Raw genomic sequence first — 24,808 nt, forward strand, 5'->3', positions numbered from 1 at the left:
TTCCCACTGCAAACACACACACACACCTGCAATCTGTGGGATGCAAAATGGGGGCCTGCCTGCCAACACAGCTGAAGCTGTTAAAACATGAAAAAAAAACCCAAACCCTTACTAGAAAAGAAAGAAGCTGTGCTACAAGCCCTGACATTGGGGAGCCCTACCTGTGAGAAACTGTTGGATAATTCCTCCTCCCCCAGGAGAAATTTGGTGAAATTGTCTCCCAAATTTCTCTGCACACAAATACGGTGGAGAATTTCGAGAGGCCGTTTGTGCACAACTGTAATTATTAAACAACATCTGAATTGCTAAATTAGACCTGTGATCTAATCATCTTAAATCATTGGGGGGTGGGGGGTTTATATGAAAATATAAAGATCTGATAAATTGAAAGCTACAAATTCCTGATTATTTTATTATTAACTTGATTTTTCCTCTTAATTTTTCAGGCACCTTTGAGGACGATAAAGCCCAAAGGAGAGTGTTTCTACTATCTAAGCAATTTCTATTTATGTTTACTGTGCTCTAGACACATGATGGAACTGTAAGTAAATCTTCTTTGCCGCATGATGAATCGTATGACTACGATCTGGAAGAAAGCAAAATAATTGTTTCATTGCCGGCAGCGATTTGCTTAGTGTGTGGAAGGATGCCAGAAAGACTAACAGAAATGCTTATGGATACGTGGGCTCCATTAGTAATATTATGGATTACTGCATTCCCATCGATGTATATGGCTCCAATGAATCATACTCAAGTATTACCTAGCCGAACCAGTAGAGGACTAAATGAGCTAAATGAAGAGCAAAGAGTGTTGAACCGTTCAAAGAGAGGCTGGGTATGGAATCAAATGTTTGTGCTGGAAGAGTTCTCTGGACCAGAACCTATATTAGTTGGCCGGGTAAGTTGAGATTCTGATTTCTTCAATGAGATGGATGGCACACATTCATTTGTTTTGGATTCTCGCATCCAACAGGTTACCTAATCCTGAACCCTTTGACACTGGATTAGTAGTAGCGGCAGCTGACATTTGACTAGTTTTCTCTACTTAGTAAGGGCTATGGAGAATGACAATGGTAGTGGTGGTAATGTATGATTACATCATCATCATCATCTTCATCATCATCCAGATTCTGTGGTTACAATACTACGGTGGTCGTAAAGGGTGTGGATATGCAGGTCCTTGGTCTTGTTGGCATGGATGGGAATGCAATGGACGTTGCCACTCAACATATTCTACCACTGCCATACATCTTTTGTCAGTGTTGAACAATAGGCAGGTACATATGGCCGACCCTGCCATTCAGGATGGTGTAGTGACCTGCTTCAGGTGCAACACAGATCTAGGGAAGGGGGAGGCATCGGGGATAGATTGGAACTGGTGTTTGAATGATACAGTGAGGATTTTTAAAGCATTTTCCCTGGTTGGAGGGGGGGCACAACATTTGGATTCCACTTCAAGGCAGGCTGTGAGAAAACATGTCCTTGCAGGGTTGGGACTGGAGCTGCGGTGGAGAGACAGAACAAATGCAGAGAAGGTTCAATTTAGGGGCAGAGCTGATGGCAAGCAGGGTCTGAGCTAAGAGTAGGGATGCTGGAGGAATCCAAGAGGGATAAAATGAGCTCGGATTTCTAAGAATCTGATCTGCAGAATCTACTGTGGAGCACCCCCCTCAGGTCGTGTGGAGTCCATGGGCTTTCGGATGATTTTTTTTTTTTTTACTTTCCCAAAATTTACACATATAAATCCATAGAAAAATACATACATTTCTGTGAGGAAACGTTGAATGGAATGGGGGACAATACACTAAATGTTACGTACTTAGGTAAATTGTGTAAATACTTATGTAAATACTGACACAGTTATTTCCATATTTTTTCCACATGACAAAAAAGAAATACATGCATCTGTCTGTCGGCAGATGATAGAACGAAAGGCACCTGACAATCCCCGAAACACAAACAGAGCGGATTTTACACAGTCTGTACATCCCTAGCTAAGAGGTCTGATGGAAGGGGACTGGAACAAGGATGCAAAGAACTGGGCAAGAAAACTAGAGAAAAAAGGCCCAGATGTAGAGTGAAATATTTCTTTATAAACTTAAGTAACAGCAGCACATCCTTTCTTTCCCCCAGTGAATAGGTAGATCTTCGTGTTAGAAAACCAATTTAATATGTGCATTCCATCTGGAAAATATAAATCTTCCATTTTCATTGATATGTAATGATATGGAGACAGATTGTTATGTTCCCATGGAATCCAAGGACAAAAAAGAGAGTAAAATTAATAAAGAGCTAGGCAGAATACTTCACTCTATTGTCAATCACAATATGGAATAACTACAAAACACTTAAGTCATCAAAAAGTTTAGAAACCATAATAGAAACAGTCTGAGCAGCGCAAATGATATATCAGACCTTCAGCATCTTCATACACCCAATCCCTCCTCTATCTAAACCAGGACAAAAAGGGTCACAGATCAGAAATAAAGAAAGCAGCATCACAGACAGTCACAGATACTGGTTTTGCCTGAGCTGCACTAAATACGCTTCGTGTGTATGTGTGAGATATATATATATACATACGCACGCACACACACACATATTCAGGACAGAAGTAGAAACATGTCCTGAAAAGCCCTTTAACTGGGAGAATATTCAACCCTTTGTTGCCAACCCTTATTTGGTTCTGTTTGGGTACTCTTATTTTTCTTCTAGTTACTCCATTTGTCTTCTTATGGGATTAGTAAAATGGGCACTCACAGCCAATTGGGAATGAAATACCGGATGTGATGAGGTTACAATGCTATGTCATATCGTCTATATGATCTCATAACAAAAATCAATTGAGACTGGGGCCAGAGTGACTAAGTTCTTGTCACATAGGTGTGGTCACATAAGTGATCCCATCCATTCAGGGATTACATCATGAATGTAATGACATCACAATGCTATGTAGCCCATCAGAATTGGCTACTGAGAGCAAAGAAAGCCAATTGAGGCTGACAACAAGAGAGGGCAGTGTAAATGAAATTGATTGCCATGTTCTGGAAATACACTGAGCTGTTTCAGCTCAGTCCTAATTAAGTGGAACGGCTCTATTTTGCGTATAAGTCTATGGGCACATCCTGCTGAGTGCACGTGCCCATAGACTTATACGCAAAATAGAGTGGTGAACCTTGCGTATAAGCCTGTGGACACACAGACTTATATGCAAGATTCATGACTCTATTTGTGTATAAGTATATGGGCACATCCTCCCGATCACTTTTTTTTTTTTTTTTAAGACATGGCAATCGGCAGGGACAGGGAGGAGGCGAACGGCTCTGGCTGGCAAGAAGCAGCGGAGTGCCGTTCCACCTCCAGTCCTCCTGGAGTGGAGGTAAGTGGTCCCGAACTGCTGCAGATTCCTGAGGATCCTTTAAAAGGGGGTTAGACCTAGAGAGAATTCCCAGAGGATAAGGCTATCAATGGCTACTAGTCCAGGTGGCTATATACTACCTCCAATAGCAGAGGCACTGTGTCAGTTGCTGGGGAACATGGACAGGAGGGTACAGCCATGTCCTGCTTGAGAGTTTCCCATGGACAGTTGGTTGGCCACTGTGTGAACAGAATGTTGGACTAGATGGACCCTTGGTCTGATTCAACATGGCTCCTCTTATGTTCTTATGCATTTCTCACACTGCTGACACAAAGTGTGAATGGAACCACAATCTTTTTTAAAACACAGATTTGGTAGCATTGGGTGTGGGGCTTGGTGAAGCCAGTAATGGGATTTTGGTTCTCCTCCCTATGCTTGAGATTATTTCACTGCTGCTAAAACAAAACAAATGAACAATCTTCATTACACACATATACTATCCCTAGGTGTTCTTCTTAGATAGAGTTCTATGCTTTGATGTTGTTAAACTGAGCTTTCAGTTTCTACCCATTCATAATTTTCATAGTGTCTATATTTCAGGGGCTGTATCCATAATAAGTATAGAAAATGCATCATGGATAAAGTTTGTCAATGTTTTCTGAGCAGGTGGAATTTTGGAAATTGTGCAACCCAATACTGTGCTTGGTTATTCAGATGTAAGTTCTATGAATTTAGTGGGGCTTGCTCCTAAATAGGGATGTGCATACAAACAAAACTCAAGCTCGTCAAAATTCTCCACATTCCACCTTGAAGCTCATTCCATCTCATGGCCATATCAGATTGCAGTCTGGGGGTGGGGGGTCTTTTTGCATAAAAATGTGTACATATTTTCATGCATATTTTTCCCCAGTATACATATCAAATGTACGCATCTTTGAAATGTATGCATTCTTTCCCCGTTGATTAAAACATTTTTCAAAAATCTGCATTTTTCCTGCACAATTTTTTTAATGTATTGTACACCTGCTGTTAAGCACTTTTTTTTTTTTTTTTCATTCATGAGTCACACTGCAAACTTGGAAATGTATGGACGTGGACTGCAGATTGCATTTGAGTCCATATTTGGATTGGGAGGTGTGAACTGGGTAAATCCTGATTAAAAAATGCTCTGCAACCAATTTTCCATACACCCCTATTCCTAAATAGGCATGAACCCTATGCATGCTTCACAGAGAAATCTAAAGTGGGGTGTGGGGAGTTAAGCAGTAGATGTATTGTAAATAAACAAATAAAAGAAATCATTATTTCGAGAAGCCTTCCTTGAGTGACCAGCCAGTTTATTAAATTTGATCTTATCAGAACTTGTTTCTTTTAAAAATGTTTTAATTGTTTTATCATGGTGTTTTATTCTTTTATCTTTGTTGTTCATTGCTCTGAAATCTTTTGATGTGGAGTGGTATATACATACTGTAAATAAATAAAATAAATACATGATCCACCACTTCCAAAGCCCTACTGGCTCACTCTAGCCAGGGTGGGAGGTGCAGGGGTATTATCCCCTTTACTGCCCCTGTGGATCTTTGGGTTTTTAGAATTTCCCTCTCAGTGGTTCCAATGGAAAGGATAATACCTTTGTCAGCTCAAGGTTGAAATAAGTATGACATGTGATCCAGGGATGGGCCAGGAGAGTGAGGGGGCTTGGGAAATGGTTTAGCTGATGGTGGAAAGACCACTGGTGGTTCTACACCAATGGAACTTTCTGCAGGCATAACTGGGGTCATCTTTGGCAATGGAGCTTCTCTTGTGGTGGAGGGGATCTTTTCTTCCTCCCTCAGCCAGCCTTCTGTGGTAGTTATGATTGCTTTGCTCATATACTTGATGTCACATTGTGTCCAATATTTTGGTGGGAAAATTGGCACCTTCAGCCAGCAATTGAGCAATAGCAAGTATACTTTAAAAACAAAGAAATAAACAAGGCAAGTTGTTCTACAGAAATATAATATACAGTGTGGCTTGGTGTGTACCTATTCTGAAAACTGAAATTACTGTGAAAGATCATGAGGGTGTGTAATAGCCATGAGGGCACTAATGCCTGCTTGCCAACTCCAAATTTTGTAATTTAAGTCAAACTGTATTGCTACATACTGATGATTATACTTAGTCACAATAAATCTTTGAAGTCATCATCATTTTGATCTGCAGGATGGTTGGCTGGAGTGTCTATAATGCAGACATGCTTGGGAGTAAACCCTATTGAACATAATGAGACGTACATCTGAGTAAACATGCATAGCTTTATGCTGTAAAATATTATGAAATGAGCATTTCCACTTTTTTTTAAGACTTTGTAAATTCAGCCCATCATCTTGGTAAATTTTGTAAGTACAATAACTGTTTACAAGAATGGTAAATATTCCAAATATATACAATTAGTAACATGACTAGTGCCTGTACATAATGTTTGTTGGTTTTTTATTTAATCCTGTTTTTATTTAATCCTGTTTTAACCATACACCTATTTTTTAAATCTCACCATTTTTTATTTTGTCTTATATTTATCAATATAACTGCATTTTTGACTCAAGCTCTAAAAAAAGGTTTCAATTGTCGAAAGAAGAAAAAAAAACTTTCTTCTTCCTGTTTCTTATTTGCACATATTCTGTTAATTCTACCATTCTTGCAATTTCCCATACTTTTGATAACCAGATTTTAACAGTGGGTACCTCATTATTTCTCTATTTGGTGGCTATTAATATTTTGGCTGCTGTAAATAAATTCCAAGCTAACTCCTCATGTTTACTTAACACTACCTCCTTCATATATCCCAATAATATAATAATTAGGTCTAGCTGTCTCTCATAACTCAAAATAATTTTAATTGTGCTTACTATTTGTTCCCAAAATTGTACCATCACTGACACCACCAACATTGATCTGTTCCTTGCCTATAAACCCTAAATAGCTATGCAGGAATAAGATACCGTGTATATATAAACTTATATTGGTTTTCTCTAATATTTGAGCTTTGGGGGATAAAACTAGTCCATTAGTAAAGATATAGCACCGTTTTTGTTGTGATGCTTCTTTTTTGGTCATTGTTTTCTAAAGTATATATAAATTTGTTACCCTTTAAGTTATCTATAGTCAACCTGTGTTTTAGGGCACAATCCTATTGGTTGCACTCCCGATAGACAAAGGACTCTGAGTTTGGAGCCCTCTCTGCTTATCCTATGCCCTGCCAGCAAAAGCCAGGCAGGGTGAGAGAAGGACAGAGACGATTCCCCTGCTATTCCTCCATTTAAAATACAGAACACAGCTAGACAGGCCTCTGAGCTCATCTAGCTGACTTACCTTTCTGGAGAGCCCATCGGACACCGCACAACCCAGCCTTTCCCCACCCACCAACATTCCCCCTTTCCCTCTCCAATTTTCCTTACAATGTTACAGCTGCCAATCTTCTCTTCTGTATTCATAGTTTTGTCTACTGTCTGGACCAGAGGAGGAGAACTGCAGTATCCTGTGACACTCCAGATGCTGTCTAGGGCCATAGGATCGCTTTCTTAGTCAATGCGTGTGTCCCCCCCCAATTGATTTTATATTATGTTTTATATTGCATTTTTAAGATATTAATCTTTTGTAAACTGTCCAGAGAGCTTTGGCTATCCAGTAATATATAAATGTTTCTTCTTCTTCTTCTTCTTCTTCTTCTTCTTCTTCTTCTTCTTCTTCTTCTTCTTCTTCTTCCTCCTCCTCCTCCTCCTCCTCCTCCTCCTCCTCCTCCTCCTCTTCATCGGTTATAGATTCTAGATCACAATACTTTTTTTAAAAAATTGGCTCCTTCACAATAAATTCTTCATAACAACTCAACGTTTCTCTCAGCAGTCCTTGATGCTTTCCTTCCTTTCTAGGTTGCAAATATTGAATCCAGTGAGGTAGTTGTTCACCTATTTTTAATCCCAATTCAGCTGTACTTAAACAGGATCCATTAACCACTGCATCTTTAAATGTTGTTATGTGATAAGATATCCATTCCCACAGGATGCCACTAATTTTAATTTCATCATTATAAATAAATGATGTTAGCAGTGATATATTCAGCGTAACTTTGTTCTTACTATGTAGTGCTATGTATCAAGTAGTTCTATAATATAGAACTTTAAATAACTTTTATTTAACTTTTCATCATCATCTTAACTGAGCTTGATAATGGCATCCCAAATATGCCCAAAGTATATATCTCAGTGGGATTAATACATGGTGGGTTTTTTTTTCCTCAGTTAAGATTGTCATGCCATATACTAATTGTATCCAAATGTACTGTCCATATCCTTGGGCTGTAAAGATTTAATAGTATCCATTTTAACTGGATAAGCAGGGACAAATTTACACACACCAACTATGGCAACCAAATCACCATAGATATGATCCATTTGATCTGAAAAGTGTCACATACGTTGATCACAAAGGGCTATCAAGTGATCCACATTTTCTTCTTATGTGTCAGAGTGTAACAGGCCTTTGTTCACCACAAAACACTTCATTGGATGGCTCTGTGCAGATATTGGAAGAGAAGCATGACTTCTCTGCTGACTTCACTGCTATCAAATGAGCTCTAGCCCGTGTTCAGTGAGGCTTGTTCTGGTTTTCTGCTAGTTAGGGATGATGCGAGAGTCTGAGGAGGGGGTGGAGTCTGACAGACCCCACCACCTGACCACTCAGGCCCTGCTCGCCGGGCTTTGGGGGCTCACTTGCCCACTCAGCAACAGATGGGAAGCACTGTGAAGCCATCTGTTGCCTCACCAAGTTGCCATTGTGCACAGAAATAGTGGTTTGGTTACTTCCACAAATCTAATGTTGCCGGGTTGGATGAATCAGAGGTTGGAATTAAGACTGCTGGGAGAATTATCAACAACCTCCGATATGCAGACAATACCACCCTAATGGCAGAAAGCGAAGAAGATCTAAAGAGCCTCTTGTTGAGGGTGAAAGAGGAGAGTGCAAAAGCTTGTTTGAAACTCAACATTAAGAAAACTAAGATCATGGCATCTGGCCCTATCACTTCCTGGCATATAGAAGGGGAAGAAATGGAAGCAGTGACAGATTTTACTTTCTTGGGCTCCAAGATCACTGCAGACGGTGACTGTAGCCATGAAATTAAAAGATGCTTGCTCCTTGGGAGGAAAGCTATGGCAAACCTAGACAGCATAGTAAGAAGCAGAGACATCACCTTGCCGACAAAGGTCCGTCTAGTCAAAGCTATGGTTTTCCCAGTAGTAATGTATGGCTGTGAGAGCTGGACTATAAGGAAGGCTGAGTGCCGAAGAATTGATGCTTTCGAACTGTGGTGCTGGAGAAGACTCTTACGAGTCCCCTGGACTGCAAGGAGGTCCAATCAGTCCATCCTAAAGGAAATCAACCCTGAGCGCTCATTGGAAGGACAGATACTGAAGCTGAAGCTCAAATATTTTGGCCACCTAATGCGAAGAGAAAACTCTCTGGAAAAGACCCTGATGCTGGGAAAGACTGAAGGCAAAAGGAGAAGGGGACGGCAGAGGATGAGATGGCTAGATAGCATCACCGATGCAATGAATATAAACTTGAGCACGCTCCGGGAGAGAGCGCAGGACAGGAAGGCCTGGCGTGCTATGGTCCATGGGGTCATGAAGAGTCGGACACGACTGAACGACTGAACAACAATGTTGCATCTATGGCTGACTTAAAGGGGCAAAGACTCAACATTACAAGGGTAACCATGGGCAGGTGGTGACGGCGGCTCATTGATCGCCCAACAGGACCAGACGAAGATGAGTCCATCCATCCCTACTGCCAGTATCAAGCCCATGTAGCTGATCAGATGGTAGCTGATGGTTTTATTCATTTTCTTTCTTTAACACTTAAAAAATAAGGCCTCCTTGACTGTTTCTCACAGCCAGGGATGAGCAATATTCGTCTGACTTGTATGGCAAAGGGTGGGGCTGGGGGTAAAAAAAGAAAAAGAGAGAGAGAGACTTATGTTCTTTTCTTTTAAATCTCCCCATGGGGGCTGGGTGGAATTTGGACATGAAAACAGGAGGGGGAAAGCTTAACTCTCCCCCCCTCCCAAATTGGCATAGCTCTGCACTGGGGCCATGTACGGTTACCCAGAGGTAAGTCAATCAGGCGTACATGCATAGCTGTGCTGCTAACTCACCTTGGCTCACAATAAGATAAAGCCAGTCACTGTCAAAGGAAGCACCTAGCTGCAGGAGGAGGGGCAAAGGGCACTGAGAGGAGCAGTTGGGTGGTTTTTGCTGCTCTTGCCAGGCATCTTTGTAGCCCTTTCAAACAAGGCATGCAGAACCCACTCTGCTGGGTTTGCATATCACAACAAACTAGCCTGAACAATGCAACAACAAGCCATGGGTTCTCAGGGCGCCTTGTGCATACTTAACAACTAGGGATGGTGGACCCCCCCCCCGGTGCCTGCTGAAGTGCTGGCCCTGCTCAACCCCTACCCCCGGACCCACGCTTGAGCACCCCCCCACTTGCCAAGCCACCCGTACTCACCCTAGATCCTGTCCGCACGCACCCACCATTTTGCTGAGCTTTCTTTTACAGGAAAAAAGGAGGTCATTAAAATGTGCACATTTAAACACATGCAAATCTGGGCTGGAACAGCTTGATCTACAGAATTTTAGAGGCATAAATGACCAATTTACACCTGCAATATTGTGTAGATCAGCCTTTCCCACCCCATATTTGCACACATTTAAATATGCACATTTTTAATGACCTCCTTTTCCCCATTAAAAAAAGCTCAGCAAAATGGCGGGTGCTCGTGGACAGGATCCAGGGTGAGTCTGGGGAATGCCTGGGTAGGCGCAAGCAAGGGGTGAGTGAGGCCAGAGGCTTGGCAGATGTGGTCTGGAGGCGAGCTCGATCGACTCCCGGACCCTGTCAGATTCCCAGATCCAGTCGGGCATCCACGCTATCCCTATTAACAACCCACATTTAAGCCATTGTTCTGGGTTCAAACAATGTGACAAGACACTCTGAAACAAAGAAGGGTGACAACCCACAGTGTGTTGTTGTGTCATGTGAACCAGGTCATTTTTTTGTTAGTACCAGGTAAATTCTCATAGGCTTTTAAAAAATTGGATACTTTCAAACATGGATTGTGTGCTGTGTTTTAAATGTGGTTGTTTTATCCTCCGGGCAAAATGTTTTAGATCTGTATTACCTATTGCTTGACATGATGTTTAGTTTTCCTGTTTTTTAATTGTTTAGATGCTTTTTTAAATGATATTTGTGTTGTCTTGGTGATGTGAAATTGCTTTGTCACAATGTGTAAGTCACTGGGAAAATGAGTTATTGGGCAACTGAAAAATAGATAAAATAAATACTGCATCAAGGTATCTATCTATCTATCTATCTATCTATCTCTGCTGTGTTTTACTGATGTACCTATGCACTCCCGTACATTGGTAAAACGCCATACGGAAAGGGTGGGGGGGGAATACTAATGCAACCTTTAAGTACAGTCACATCAAGATTGCTTTTTGCTCTGTTTTTCAGTGCACACAGGCACATTGGTAACAATGAAGTGAAAATGAAATGAAGGAACTGAAAGGTGTGGCTAATGTATGTACAAATTACAGGGCAGGGGCGAAGCAGGACAATAGAGGCATTCTAATTACCTTGTCTTGGAGGCAAGATAAGGTAATTTGAATGTCCACATCCTGGGCAGAAATTCAGAAGTGGGGAAATTCAAAAGTACTACTCAGACATAAGATAAGAAGAGCTGTGAAGGATCAGACCAAAAGCCTATCTTATCCAGCATTCAGTCCTCACAGTGGCCAACCAGATCCATATGGGAAGCCCATTAACAGGACAGACGTACAAGCAGCAACTGGTATTGAGAGATATACTGCCTCTATACTGGAGGTTATGTAGAGCCATTGACAGCCTCATCCTCCATGAATTTGTCTAATCCACTTTTAAAGTCATCCAAGCTGGTGGCCATCACCATATCCTGGGGCAGCATATTCCTTTACATAATTCCTGCAGTGTCCTTCCTTTTATCTGTTCTGATTCTCCCACCATGGCAATGCTTCACACCTTGGATAGCAAATTTAGAGTTCTGACCGGTTCTGACTGAAACCCAGAGCAAATTCACTGTCCCACTGACATTGGAGTCATCAGCCTCCACTGCATGAAGACTACCCAGTAAGGGCTGCTTAAAACAATAGTCTTGTATATTGTGCTTGTAGCTTTCCCATCCTCCCTCCCATGCATTCTGGGAAAGATAAGCAGCATTGCTGATACACTGAGATCACTGGGCAGCATACACAGGGTTATCTCAGTGTATCAACAAACCTGTGTGGTGTTAGGCTTGGCTGGGAGAGATGGAGATAGAGAGAATAACTTTCACAGGTATCTTCATGGCTAAAGCAGAGATATGGACCCAGTGTTTCTGATTCTATTTTGAGGCAGTCCAGAGTTTAGAGACAAAATTTGGACACTAAGGGATCACATGTAGATATTAATTTTATTTAAAATGATTTATATAGAGCCTTCCAGCAGAGCTTCCAGTGTGGTTTATAAAAATAAAATAAAAGAAATTGCTTCTAGAAAAAAGAATACATCTGTTGGTTTATCTTACCTCTTTCTTCCCCTTGCATTTACTAAAGCATTTGAATAATGGCTGAAATTAAAGGGAGACAGAATGCTTTAATGATGTCATAACACAGAGTATACTAGCATGGTGCTGAAAGGCAGCTCACTGAATTATCTGAAATCTCGATCTTACGCAGATTTAGGATTACTACTGCTGACTAGCACTGACTGAGTGTGAGCAGGGCAGTGGGGACCACCACTACAAAGAAAGTAAAATCAAGCGAAAAATACTTCCTGTCTGCCTAGTTTTGAAACTCTCCTTATGCACACCCCAAATATTTAATTATACTTCTACCTTCATCAAATCTTTTTAATTCAATCAACTTCCAGCCAGAGCTCTCTGTTAATTCATGATGGTTGAGGTTTTGCCCTCCATATGTTTATAACAGCCAGTAAAGATCTGCTTTATATCAGTGGCACGTGAGTGTGTTTATTCACATGCATTCCATTTCTTTTCCTTAAAAAGAAGAAGAAGAAGAAGAAGAAGAAGAAGAAGAAGAAGAAGAAGAGAAAAGAAAACCCCCCACCCCCCACACACAACACAATATTCCCAAATGGATTTAAACTATGAAGAGAGTCTCTCCATCAAGCACTTAAACTGACAAAGAAAACAGATTTTGAGTTAAGGCAGCCATCCACTCATGTCTTAACTTCATCCTGTTATGGGCACTCAGGAAGATGTGTGATCTTATGCACCATATGTGTGCCAGTTTCTTCGGAACAACAAGAAGCAAGAGGAAGTCAGGGAGAGGAGTCAGTAAGCTTTCGTTCACCACCACATTAAATCACAAGCTACTATGCATTATGGCATCGTTAAAGCATTCTGTCTGCCTTTAATTTCCACCATTATTCAAATGCATTAGTAAATACAAAGGGGAAGAAAGACACCAAGATAAAAACCAACAGATGCATTCATTTTCTAGAAGTATTTCCAACAGCACTTGCTCCCCTGCGTTGCTGTGATTTAAAAAAAAATAAAAATGCCGGGGCCTCTTTATAGTTTCAGCACTCTACAGAACAGATGGAAAAGGATAAAACTTGCTTCCAAGGATGGGGGTGTTGGATCTGTTCCTGAATTGACGATTTCCTTGTACTTCTTGTTTTCATACTCCCTCTTCATTGGAGATTATATATATATATATATATATATATATATATACATACATACATACATATATACACACACACACACACACATATACATACTTTTCTTTTCATTAGGAGGGTACAATTAATACATGTGAAGAGAAAAAGATGTGACATTTCTTGAAACAAATGTGAGTTTTGACCAAGTCCATGTTCAGACATGCATGTACAATACTTGCTTACCTTACACTTGAGGCCTGTACACATGGACATTTGGGTATAAATGGATGCAGGCAAAGTGATGAAGGTCACACCTGAGGCCTCACACCAAACTTCACATCTTCAGGGGTTTGTATAGAGCCTGTGTGATCTGGAAATATCCATTTTTCAGGAGACTGGATCACTTTTCAGGCTCCATGCAAATGTGACCTTTGAATATGTGGAGTTTGGGTTGGAGCCAGTGCTATGACCACAGTAGTTGGCAACTACTACGCATAAATTTGTTCCCAGAGGAAGCCTGAACAGGACTTTGATGACTGAACGGATGCATTGACTGCATTGATAGAGGTACAGCAATCAGGGCATTAGAGTTGGCTACAGCTCCCTTTCAAGTGCACAGTTCAATACACACCTGTATTTGTTATCTATGTTATATGTGAAGAGGCCACTAGATGGGTAGCTGTTGACAAGCTGTTAAGTCAGGAATGGGCAACTTATGGCTCTCCAGATGTTTTGGCCTACAACTTCTATCATCCCTCACCATTGGTTAGTTCAAACAGCACTTGGACCCCTGAATTGCTGTGAATTAAAAAGAAAGAAAGAAAGAAAGAAAGAAAGAAGAAAGAAGAAAGAAAGAAAGAAAGAAAGAAAGAAAGAAAGAAAAGAAATGACTGGGACCTCTTTATAGTTTTAGCAATCTACACAACAGATGGAAGAGGATAAAACTTGCTTCCAAGGACTGGGGTGTTGAATCTGTTCCTGAACTGATTATTTCCTTGTACTTATGGGAGACGGATGGGAGTTGTAGGCCAAAACATATGGAGGGCCACAATTTCTCAATCCCTGAGATAAGGGGAAGCTAGATTTCCCTAAGGCAATTTCCCTTGAGATGAAGTGTTCTTGTGGATACGTCTTTGTAATATACACATTTTTGTGCATAATTTTCTGTACTGTGCACACATTTTAATGGCAAACTTTGTTCACAAGCTTCATAAAACTGCAGATATCAATGCTAAACTGTTTCTGGTCTGTGTACAGACTTTGAAACTGCAATTTTGGTAAGTTCACATAAAATGTGAACAGAACAAATTTCTCCCCCATTCTTACTTGCTGCCATCTGTCTGTCTGTCTGTCTGTCTGTCTGTCTATCTATCTATCTATCTATCTATCTATCTATCTATCTATCTATCTATCTATCTATTTCTTGCTGCTATTGCCATACACCAAGAAGTGATTGTCTCTGCCAGTCAGGGAATTAAAGGCTATAATATGTGCATGCAAAGCTTCATGTGGATATGTGCAAATAAATGTGGAAGCAGCATCAAAACATGCTACTTTCAGTTTCTAATTATGTTATAATCCCTCTCTCAGCTATCTGAAAGGTGTCACCTCCTAAGAAGAGCATGATACACTTAGCTGTCTGCTAAGGGCATTCAGCTGCACCTTCCAGGAGGCATAATCCTGTATCCCTATAAACAAATTATGTAAAATATTGAATCCATTGGAACTGATACATAAGCAGCTTTCACACACCATTTCCTTAAACACAACTGCATCTGAAACAGAAAGAGAATAAGAAATTTGAGGCATGGATGCTTCAAAGCACACCTTCTGAAATGTTGAAAGAATCTAACCTGTTTCAGCAGGGTGTTTACATGTCTTTCTAACATAATAGGCAAATGTATTAAGATCATACTTTAGCTTTGGTATCATGAGCTATAATGCACAGAGAAAACCACCTGCCAGGATAGCATCCTTGTAAAAATGTGACAATTTAACAAATGAGGACCTGTTCTCATTATCACCAATCAACATATTATGGAGTTAACCCCTGAACTGAAACAAAAAACAACAACCCTCTGTTGCAGAAACTTTATGCAGTCCTTCTTCTTAGGAGGTACATGTCCTGCCTTGCTATGCATATAGCAAGGGCTTTTGATTCTTTGACTTCCAGAAACAACAGCATGACTGAACTAGGAAGGACTGTGCCAGGATGAGAGCCAATCTCACAAATAAGTAGCCACACAGAGCTGCTTGCATGCAACTGCATTTTAACCACCCACCCACATATGAATCAGACCACTTTAAAAAGCTTTTTCAAGTTGCCCTGAAATCTCTGTGTATGTCAGCTGTACAAGAGCATTCATATGGCCTGTCAGAAATACATATATATATATATATATATATATATATGTATGTATATATATATATATATATATACACACACACACACACACACACACACACTTATTTTAAGGTGCTGAAATCAAGATAAATTTCCTCCCTGACAATATTTCACACAGTATGGAAAGAATAACTGAATAGTGCATTTTGTCTTTATTTTTTCCTTGCTGTTGACTAAACTGTTGAACTGCACAGGCAGATCAATCATATAGCACAGAGCTCCTGGGACTGTACCATTTCAGAGTGAAAGTGGGGAGTTGCATGTTTGAATGCTCCTCCATGTACAGACTGAACGAAGGTACCGTCCCAGAACATTGTTGCACATAATTTATTTGTATAGAGAGAGAGTCCCTGCAGCTGCAATCCTATTCCCAACTTACCTGAGGGTGAACTTCATTGAACTGAATGGGACTTACTTCTGAGAAGATATCTATAGGATTGTGCTGTTAAGAGGGAAGGATATATGGCTGCAATCCAGTAAGTATCCTTACTTGGGTATAAGCCACCGTAGAACAGTGCCTCCAAGTCCCATCCCAGAGTGATGCCCACAAAAGATACCATAGTCAGTGGTATCAAAACCCACTAAGATGTCTAGCAGAACCAAGGGGGACACAGTTGCTGGCATAGATCATCCAGCAAGGCGACCAAAGCAGTCTCTGTCTCATAACTAGATCTGAAGTAGGGTAATAACTACTTTCTCCCCACTGCCCACACCTCTTCAGGTGCTGAGGGAAATTTTCCCGAGTCACTTCCCCCCAGCCTCAAAACTCCAGGTGAGTGAAACAGGTTGTTTCTAAATGTGTTCTGCACTCCACCTGCCTAAGTCCTGGAGCCCTGAATGGCTACTCTTAGGAATCCCCCATCACCTTGAAGGTGGTTCAGAGTGCTCACTGATGTTCTTACCCATTTGTGTTGCTTTTCGTGAAAACCCTGCCATTGTGCCCTGATGATAAAGGTGATAAGTTTTATACACCCTCCAATCACTACCACCCCCTCCCAAGTGAGCAGGGTAGAAGAGGTAGGAAAACTCCATCATCCTGTGCCAAACTGTAAAACAAGCAAAAAGAAAAAGAAAAGACAACTCTACTCTGCCCAAAGTGACCAGTTAATCCTGCACTATCACCTTATGGAAGGAGGCTCCTTGGGGTGTCAACACCATGACAAGAGAGGGCTGGCTAAAGATGGAGTAGTTTTAAATTGCCCACCTAAGCTCTAAGCCCACCACCTTCTGGGAAGGAATGCACAGCTGCATGTTGCCTCCTAATATGTTCCACCCCCATCCCAGGCCTGCAAATCCACCAAATGCTGGAAAGTCCTGTAACATACAAGACATTTCTATAGGGCTTTCCTTAATGGAAGGGCCATAGCTTGGTGGCAAAAAACACGCTTCATATTCAGAAGGTTCAGGTTTACTGCCCAGCATCTCTAGCTTTCCCCCCCCCTTTTTTTAAGTCATCTGCTAGCCAGGCTAGGAAAATCCCTTGCCTGAAACACTGGAGAGCTGCTGCCAAGTGGAGAAGACAACTAATCAATCTGTGTTGTTGTTGTTGTTATGTTATGTTATGTTATGTCATTTTTTTTTGTTACGGTCAATGACTAGCATGGGAGAAGAAAACAATAGACTAGGTGGATGGTCTGACTCACCTTAAGGAAGCTTTGTATGTTCTTACTGGTTATATATTAAATTATAGCAAAAGCAACCAGTTCAGACAATACATAAAACATTATACATTGTTATTAATCATAAAAAGCAACTGGTACAGACAATCCCAGCAATGTACATCCCTGTCTAATGCATAGTATTATTTAACTACATTTCTTCCTTTTTTTCATTTCTTTTTTTAATGGATATCGCCAATTCATTGCTAGAGATGCACATGGATCTAAGTCTGAAATCTATACCCATTTACCTGGGAATAAGTTTTATGAGTGAACTCAAGAGGATTTACTTCTGAGTAGAGTGCTATTTACGGGTGTACAAACCCCACTTACCTTTCTGATCTGGGGCATCCACGGGGGGGGGGAGAGGCAATCCATCCCTCCCCCCGGAATCCTCCCCGGCCAGCTCCACTCCGCAGTGAGTCCAGGGAGCCACTGGCCAGGCCCATCCACAGCTGGACTTCCATCCACTGCTGGGCTGCGGCTGAAAATGGCACCCAGCATAAAGATTTACGTAGCCTATCACGAAAAGAGCTGGGATGCAAATGGCATAGCAGCTGCCATTTGCATCCCCTGCTCTTTGATGTTATAGGCTACGTAAATCTTTACGTAGCCTATTGCATAAAGGAACAGGGATGCAAATGGCATACTTGCATCCCTGTTCCTTCACGCGATAGGCTATGTAAAGATTTACATAGCCTATCACATCAAAGAGCAGGGGACGCAAATGGCGGCCACTATGCTGGCCACCATTTGTGTCTGCAGTTTGTCAGTCCATCCAGCAATATGGCAATGGCGGCTGTATCGCTGGGGCTTCGGAGCCGGCAGCAGGCAGGATCCGCCGGCGAGGACTTCATGACAGAGGAGGAGGTAGGGGATCCTATCCTCCATGGACTTCTATTCAATCCGGCCTCATTGGGGTCCATAGAGGATTTCTCCAACATCCCTAGATAGGACTATGCTGTAAGACTGCAGTCCTCTGTGTACTTAGGGTGTGAGTTCTGTTGAACTCATCAATGCTAGGCATGGGTGAGAAATTAGCTCTTTTTGTTTGAATTATTCATCTATCTGAGCCTTCCCAAACAAAATTTGGAAATGGATGTAATTCATGGTTATGTCCATACATTTCCAGTTCTTACATACAGTTCAACATGCACACCTTTGGAAAAATGCACACACACCCCACCCTGTGCCTATTTCTAAAATTCACACAAACATGCTTTAGCCAAAGGAACATGGATCCATTAGTGTGGCAATTTGAAAAGCTCTGCACAAAAATGTGTCTAGACTTTTCGAGGTGTTTTTGTTGTTGTTGTTTAATCTGCATTCTGCATGGGACTGACACAGAACAGACTTTGGGTGAGAAAAGGAGGAAGTTTGTAGAAACAGACTTGACAGATCTACCCATCTTTAATATAAGCTTATATAAGGTGTATTGTAAAGAGAATTTAAGTTTCAAATCTTTCAAATTTTCAAGTTTATCTTTATATCTCATGATTCAGTTTCCAATTGCTACATGAGATAAGCTAAAATTATCTTCCAAAGTGTTTTCTCCCTAAGTTTAAGAAAGGCTATGATGACAGGAGCAGTGGGCTTCCCAATGACTAGCAACCTAATTCTGCAGTGGAATGATATGTCTTGTGACACTCTCTATTGCTTTCCCCCACAGACTTGATGAGTTAGATAGAACTTTTTCCCCCTTGATATAGAACTGCTCTGTGTTTGGCATCTCCTATGCATGCATTTACAACTCTATGGCAGATGTGTGAAGCAGTCTACAGTGCATCAAATGTCACTGTTCCTTCCACTGGAGACAACAGCAGAATTCACAAAGACTCTGATGAAATAAAGTAAAGCTGTTATGTGGCTGCACATGGCAATAAAAATGTGTAGGCATGTTTTTGTGCTTCTCATTTGCCAGCATTATGGAACCCAAGGTAAATATACAACACACATAATTGCGGATGTGTTAAATGGCACTGGACACAATTTAATAGGCAATCACTTTTTGGTAAAAAGCAGAAAGCTAGGATATTTAGTTTATGCTTTGCAGTTATATTTTATGGTTTGGGACAGAAGAACAAAAGCAGCAGACATAAATACACGGGGATTTGAAAGTGACAAACACCTTTTATTTTTCATTTCTTGAATCAATACTGAATAATTCAATAGTAAACCCCAGACTCAAAGGAGCTATACTGGCAAACAGTCAGGCTGATGTGCTTTCAGTTTCATGCTTCTCTGGAACCTATTGTTTTTCCCAATGCCTCACCAAGCCACCAGAATTTGCCAGTAACTTTTATACATTATTGTGCTGTTTGTTCTCACCCCTCTCCTCGATAAAAGAAGGAACAGTCTCTTAAAAAAAATCCCTCTAGAAATCCAATTGCTTCACTCAGTGAAGGACTGTTTCACTCAACAGTAGCTGAAGCACCACTAGCAGCATGGCAAAAGAATTTGGGAATCCAAGGCTAGGTCTGTTGGTGACTCTAGCACTCAGGGTGGCATTTATCTTTATGACATGGAAGATGGAAACATCCTCTGCATGATACATTCTCACCATTCTACCAATATGATGTGCTACCACATATTCCCCCCTTTTCTGAAATGTCATGGAGAGCTTCCATGTCAGCACTGCTCACTCTTAGCAGAATGAAACACCCTCCCATCTTATGTGAAAGTCTGTCGATAGCTGTATAGGTTGTAATGGAGACTGAATTAATTTATGTAGTGGAGGCTGGTGGCCCCCATGTCAGTGGGCTGTGAATCTGCTTTGGGTTTGAATCCGAACCAGGAGGGCCTCTAAAAGAGCTATCCAATGTTCTGAACCCAATCCCCAAAATGGGTTCAGCAGCTTGGATGAGTTCTGACTGTTTCTAACTGAAACTCAGAGCAGATTAATTGCCCCACTGACATCAGTGCCTCCAATGAATTTATGGAATTCACTGCCATAAGATATGATGACCACAGGCTTACATGGCTTTAAAAGGGGATTACACAAATTCATAGAGAGATCTACCAATGGGTATTCATCATGGTGGTCTATAATGGAACCTCCATGTTTTGACACAATATGGCACTGTACCCAGCTGTTGGGGCTAACAGTGTAGGGAAGACTATTGCCAGCACACCCTTCTTTTCAGTTTCCTGGAAGCATGTCTCTGAAACAGGATGCTGGACAAGATGGGACTGCTGCCTTATCCAGTAGGGCCCTTCATACACAATGTCTGCATGATGCCATGTGTATCAGCCTCCCAGTTCATGTAGATTGTCAGGCACATGCTATAAAATATATGTTTGGGTTAGTGTGTGTGTGTGTGTGTGTGTGTGTTTTACACCAGGATGGACTGTGCTAGAAAAAGTAATCTGTGAAGCAGCCATTATAATTGGGGGGGGGGTTGGGGGGAGCCAAGTTACATGGAGAAAAGAATTTAAGACAGTCCCCCACCCCACATTATCTGTCAGACATTCACCAGTATTCAGCACTTTCCCTGAAAAACCTGTCTCAGAACAAAACCTGACTGAATGATTAGACCTTTCAAAGCCCTGGCATTTATGTTGATGTGTGCTTGAAAAATGGAACTCGCTGACTGAGACTGGGGTGTCAACTATATTCGAATATTGTTCTTGCAGGGGCCAGAATTTCTTTCTAGTCCATTTCATGTGGTCCTTCATAAACCTTATGAGACATTGCACTGTTAAAACCATAAAACACTGCATTTGGTAATGTGACACACACATAGTGTTTCCTTTCCTCCTTGCTCTAAGTTTGTTCTTTACTATTTATAGCCTAAAATGTGTATCATAAAACACCCCAGCATTGAACTACTGCCAAGCTGAACAATGCTATTGGAAGCTGGAACATAGCCTTCTACATTCCCTGTTACATATTGTTAACCAGGATAATGCCCAGCATTGTTATGATAGGAAAGGTGAGTGGCCCTACAGTCCCTTTTAGGAGAGACAGGGTAAGCCATCTGGTTTTCTATGTTGATTTTGTTTTCATTTTTGTTTTGTATGGAGGATTATGCCATTATATTAACCCCTACCTGCAGTCTGAAATGGTACAGTCCAGACACAGGTTCCCCACCTTAGCAAGAATCAGTTCCATGCATCAAGTATGTAGGAGAAAGTGAAGATTTGTATTCCAGGGCCCTGGGTCGAGGAGGCAGGATATATACCAGGCTGCTATTTCTGGCACTCCTAGTTCCTTACAAGGTTCAGAATTTGTCCCTCTCCCAAATATCTTGCTGATTGCCTTTCTATTCCGCCCCCCATGGTATTGAATGGGAGCAATTTAGAATCATGCCCACTCTATCTGCGTAGTCCCACTTACCATCTACACAGCTCCAGTTTGGGTTCAGTTTTGGCATTTCTCATTAGCCTTTTCTGAACACAGAATGCTCTCAGAGAATTAAGGACCATGGACAGTTCCTCTGGGGCATCTCTCACCACATTTTATTACGATTCCAATTCCCGCCACAGAGAATTTTGCACAGGAGCCCTGTCAGTTGCTTAATCCCAATAAAAATGCTAATTAACTATAGCAGCACCATAGGGAGTTGCCAGTCTCTTTGTGAAAGCTAAAACTTGATCTGTCTTTTATATGTCACTAACTTTTAACTGATGGATTGCATTTCCACTGCAGCATACCGAACATAGCAGTCACAATGTGTTCCATAGACATCATTAAGTGCAGCCCTCATAAAATGCCATTGTTAAGTAGCATGGTGGTTCAGTCTTATAGTATGGTACAAGTGGGACCAGCAAGAAAAATGTTATGCTAGGGAGTGCTCCTGTTCGGATTCCAGCATGCCAGGAAGCCATGCCCTCTTCCAGGACACTCCATTCTGTTCTCCTCTGGAATCCACCCCCACCCCCACATTTGTTTGCCACTGAGCATGTTCCATTAGATTTAGTTTTTTTCTGTGCCCTTCAGGTGTTTCCCCTAATGTGTTTTTGTGCTTCTCCAAACCTTGGGATTGCCCCAGACCTTCTGATACCTCCCTCCTGTGTGTGGGTGGTGCAATTTTGGCTTCATTGAGAGGAACACGCAGTTAGTGAGTTCACCATTGGCATACAGAAGGGTGGAGAGCATGTGGTCCTCCAGGGGTCATCAGGAAGGCGAAGTATATTTTCTTGGCCTATAGGCAATCTCTCTCATTCTAAACCAGGGGTGAGAAACCTGTGACGTTCCAGGGGTTCTTGGACTCCAGTTCCCATCAGCCCCAGGCAGCATGGCTAATAGTCAGGAGGTGTAGCCCAACTGGGGGGCATGGTTAACCACTCCCGGTAACTTGCAGTTTATGCCCACGCAGAGGGGTTGCCAGTTGTCTATTGCAAGTCCAGGCATGTTTGGAGATGCATGCTCCACTCCCCCTTGATGTTTTACAGTGTTACAGTATTTATTTCAGCAAAGACCAGTGTGCATGCAGAAGACTTGCCTGTCACATAAAGTGTGAACTGGCCTTATTAGATTCTAAGAATAGCTTGTAGACACTTTTGAATTTCCAATAAATATTTTTGATGCAAATGTAAGGATCCCCCCCCCCCGCCACCCGCATCAGAGGTAAGAATGGCTTTTTATTTTTGATTTGAAATTTAAGGGGATGCAGCCTAGAAGAAACTCCTCATTAGACTGCAAACATTTTCTGTAAGGGCACAGTAGAAGACAAAAGGGAGAAAAATATGACTTGATATAGTCTCTCTTTAAGATGCAGACAATGTAAAGTTCGTCCCTCAAGGCATTAGCCGGAGGAGGAAATAGCTGGGCAAATAATTTCATACCTTTATTCTCATTATTTCTTGCTTGGAGCCAAACTGTTCAGGCCTGAAACCCACCTTGACTTTCTCCTGTCATAATGGCCCAGGTCTCTTACCTGTTTCATGAAGCTAGTGATGGGTGCACGCCTCACTAGACCTATGACCTGACCAAAATGCATCTTTCTGGATACATGCTCCACAGATTTTCCACAGATTTTATTTGGGTGTTAGCAGCACTGCAGTGTTTACCAACTGCAGGCCAAGGGTCCATTCTCAGATGTCCCTCAGGGAGCAAACCCCATTACACTCAGCAAAGCTCAATTCCAGATACACATGGATAAGACAGGGCTGTTACAGTGCAGTCGCCTGCATGTCTGCTAAGAAGCAGGACCTGCTATGTTCAGGATTGCAGCCTTTAAACGCATTAGCTAATGAGAGGGCCATTGGTTATGATAATGGCATTTATGCTGTCCCAGGCCCATCATGTAGAGCAGGGGTGCAGAACTTCAATCCCAGGGGCCAAATCTGGCCCTCTAAGGTTCTCCAGATGGCCCTACTCCCTTCCCCTCACCCTGCCCCGTTTCCCCTAACCATCAATCATTTGGTGGTTTCCCAGCTTTTGTGCAGTTTCCCCCCATTCTAAAAGGTTGAAGTGCCTCTCCTAAGGCTTAGTTACCAAGAGTAAGAGCTTTAAGCTAAAATATGCTGGCTCTTCTGGTATTTTGCCTTTAGCCTGCTCACCACTGGAATGCAGCCCCTAGGAGCTTCTCTGAAATGGAATTTGGCACTCGGCCTGAAAGAGATTCTGCACCCTTGATATAGATTCTAAGCAATTCTTTTACAACATGGTTGGGGACTTAAATTGAGTGGAGGCCTGAATGACCAAGCCTATCACAGACCAAATGATGTCAAAGGGTGGGACTATGCCCCTGTTATCAGGTGATTTAAAAAAAAAATTGTTACATTTATTTCATTTCTATACTGCCCAATAGCTGAAGCTCTCTGGGAGTTCACAAAAATTAAAACCACAAAGTGCAGCATAAAACAATATAAAATATGAAAGTTTAAAAGCACAATATAATGGTACAACCAGAATAAAACCTGACAACAATGCAGAGATTTAAAACACCAAGGCTAAAAAACTAGGAAGCTAAAATGCTAAAATACTGGGAGAATAAAAAGGTCTTCACCTGGCACTGGAAGGAGCTATGAAACATAGGTGCCAGGGGAACCTCTCTAGGGAGCTCATTCCACAGCCAGGGTGCCACAGCAGAAAAGGCCCTCTCCCTGGTAGCCACCCACCTTCCTTTGGTAGGAGCTCATGGAGAAGAACTGCTGAGGATGAACTTAGGTTCCAGGCAGGCACATATGGGAGGACACAATCATAGGGCAGGGTCACACACCCCTGAGACCATCCAGTCACCATCTGAAACACCAACTGGAAGTTGGAACTCTTCCAGATGGCTCTGGTCAGGGACTGAGCTTTGCTGCACATCAGCTCTAAAAGCCCCATTTCTTCTTGGTTTGCAGAGAGGTTTCTGAACCCCGAAAGTGCTTCCTGAATGCCTATGAGAGAGGGCGAGGTCACATGGTCTCATGGAAGTTCAGGAAGAGCTGCTGGACTGGAGAAGCCTCTCTGTAAAAGAGTTCCAGGCTGTTGCAAGTGCAGGGGAAGTTTACAAAGTAAAAAAAGAAAGAAAAAAGAAAAGAAAAGAAAAGAAAAGAAAAGGAGGCCATTTTGCAGGAGATTTGACATGCTGCCAGGCCTCTGTTCGCAGCTCTGCCAACATTTGAAATGGTGGTATTTTTTTTTTATCTTATAAGATTTTATAAAATAAAAATAAAATAGAAAGAAGATCCCTCAGCCACCACCTACACTTTAAA

At 41.7% G+C, this 24,808-nt stretch overlaps 1 protein-coding gene across 1 annotated transcript in view; it reads left to right on the forward strand.

Moving 5' to 3' along the window:
• The first annotated feature begins 646 nt into the window (after positions 1 to 646).
• Positions 647 to 24,808, forward strand: part of CDH8 (cadherin 8) — a 455,531-nt gene continuing 431,369 nt past the window's right edge. The window contains exon 1 of the mRNA XM_084813265.1: positions 647 to 898. Within this exon, the coding sequence (XP_084669391.1) occupies positions 647 to 898 (252 nt within the window). The remainder of the gene's footprint in view (positions 899 to 24,808) is intronic.

The sequence above is a fragment of the Heloderma suspectum genome, chromosome 8 (assembly GCF_057233095.1).
Source record: "Heloderma suspectum isolate Gila_16-S chromosome 8, 16-S_ref, whole genome shotgun sequence".
In the NCBI taxonomy this organism is placed as follows: domain Eukaryota; kingdom Metazoa; phylum Chordata; class Lepidosauria; order Squamata; family Helodermatidae; genus Heloderma; species Heloderma suspectum.